The following is a 1,113-nucleotide window of genomic DNA, read 5'->3' on the forward strand; positions in this document are numbered from 1 at the left end:
AGAATAATGTGTATATTGTTTATTAATAAATGTTTAATATAATAAACTTAATTCCCAAACCTTTTAATCTTTTTTCAGAATTCTGAGATTGAAATTATAATTTAGGAATATATTTATTTATTTCCTGTTCCATGGCCCTAATCCTCCTCTGTTTTTCAACTGATGATTCAAACCCCACCTGTGGAGTCAGAGCAAGTCCAGACTGGTGCGGAAGAAGTCCAGGTTGACTCTGGGTCGGGAGAGAGAGCAGGTTCGGCTGCAGGAGGGCTGCAGAACAAAACAGGATTTATTTTTATGAATCAGGATGAATGCAGCACAGAACCAGAACCCTCCTGCTGCTCAGGATTTGATTTAAACGAGTAAATATTTCAGTTTTCTGACGCCTTTGTTTAAAATGTGAAAAGTATAACTGTCTATTTATATCAAGGTAAATGTTACTCCTTGACTTCTACTTATTCAGTTTTGTGCCTCTGAGGACGCTGCTGTAAAGTTTCACCTTGATGACTGGAGGGACTCTGGGAGAGCAGGAAGGAGGATGGAGAGGACAGGTGAGACGGTGGCATCAGGACCAGCTGCTGCATGGGGTGGAGTGAGGTGAGCTCCTTTAGCAACAAACAACAAAACAAGTCAATAATCATCTGTACATGTAGAGTCTGTGAGAGATGATTTTAAAAATAAAATGTCTAAATGTTAATTATCCAACCTTTCACTTCCTTCATGACCTTAGAAAAGACTTTTCTGAAGAATTTATTTCTGATTTCATGAGTTGATCCACTTAAAATGATGCTTATTTTTCAAATTATGGCATCAGAGGAAAATGCAACGACAAAAGTTGTGTTTTAAAGGTAAACTAGTTCTATTAATTTTATTAGTAAAGCTTAGCCTGGGCCTTTAAAGTGAAGATCAAGCAGCTGGTTTATACCAGGCTAAGTAAAGCTCTTTGGTTTTTAATGTCTAGTTGAGGAAAAGACTAAAATAGTATTTTTAATTTCTACGTTATCACATTAAATATAAATCATTATACTAACACATTTTTACATCTGTGACTATATTAATGTCACAGATCACATGTGTCAAACACAAGGCCCGCGGGCCACATTTGACTCCCGTTTG

The 1,113-nt window shown here is 36.7% G+C and overlaps 1 protein-coding gene across 1 annotated transcript in view; it reads right to left on the reverse strand.

Moving 5' to 3' along the window:
• pou2f3 (POU class 2 homeobox 3) overlaps positions 1-1,113 on the reverse strand; it is a 17,146-nt gene that overhangs the window by 11,005 nt on the left and 5,028 nt on the right. The window contains exons 3-4 of the mRNA XM_014026255.1: positions 497-602; positions 179-267 (exon numbers count right to left, since the gene is read on the reverse strand). Of these exons, the coding sequence (XP_013881709.1) occupies positions 179-267; positions 497-602 (195 nt within the window). The remainder of the gene's footprint in view (positions 1-178; positions 268-496; positions 603-1,113) is intronic.

This window comes from Austrofundulus limnaeus, unplaced genomic scaffold (assembly GCF_001266775.1).
Source record: "Austrofundulus limnaeus strain Quisiro unplaced genomic scaffold, Austrofundulus_limnaeus-1.0 Scaffold538, whole genome shotgun sequence".
NCBI lineage: Eukaryota > Metazoa > Chordata > Actinopteri > Cyprinodontiformes > Rivulidae > Austrofundulus > Austrofundulus limnaeus.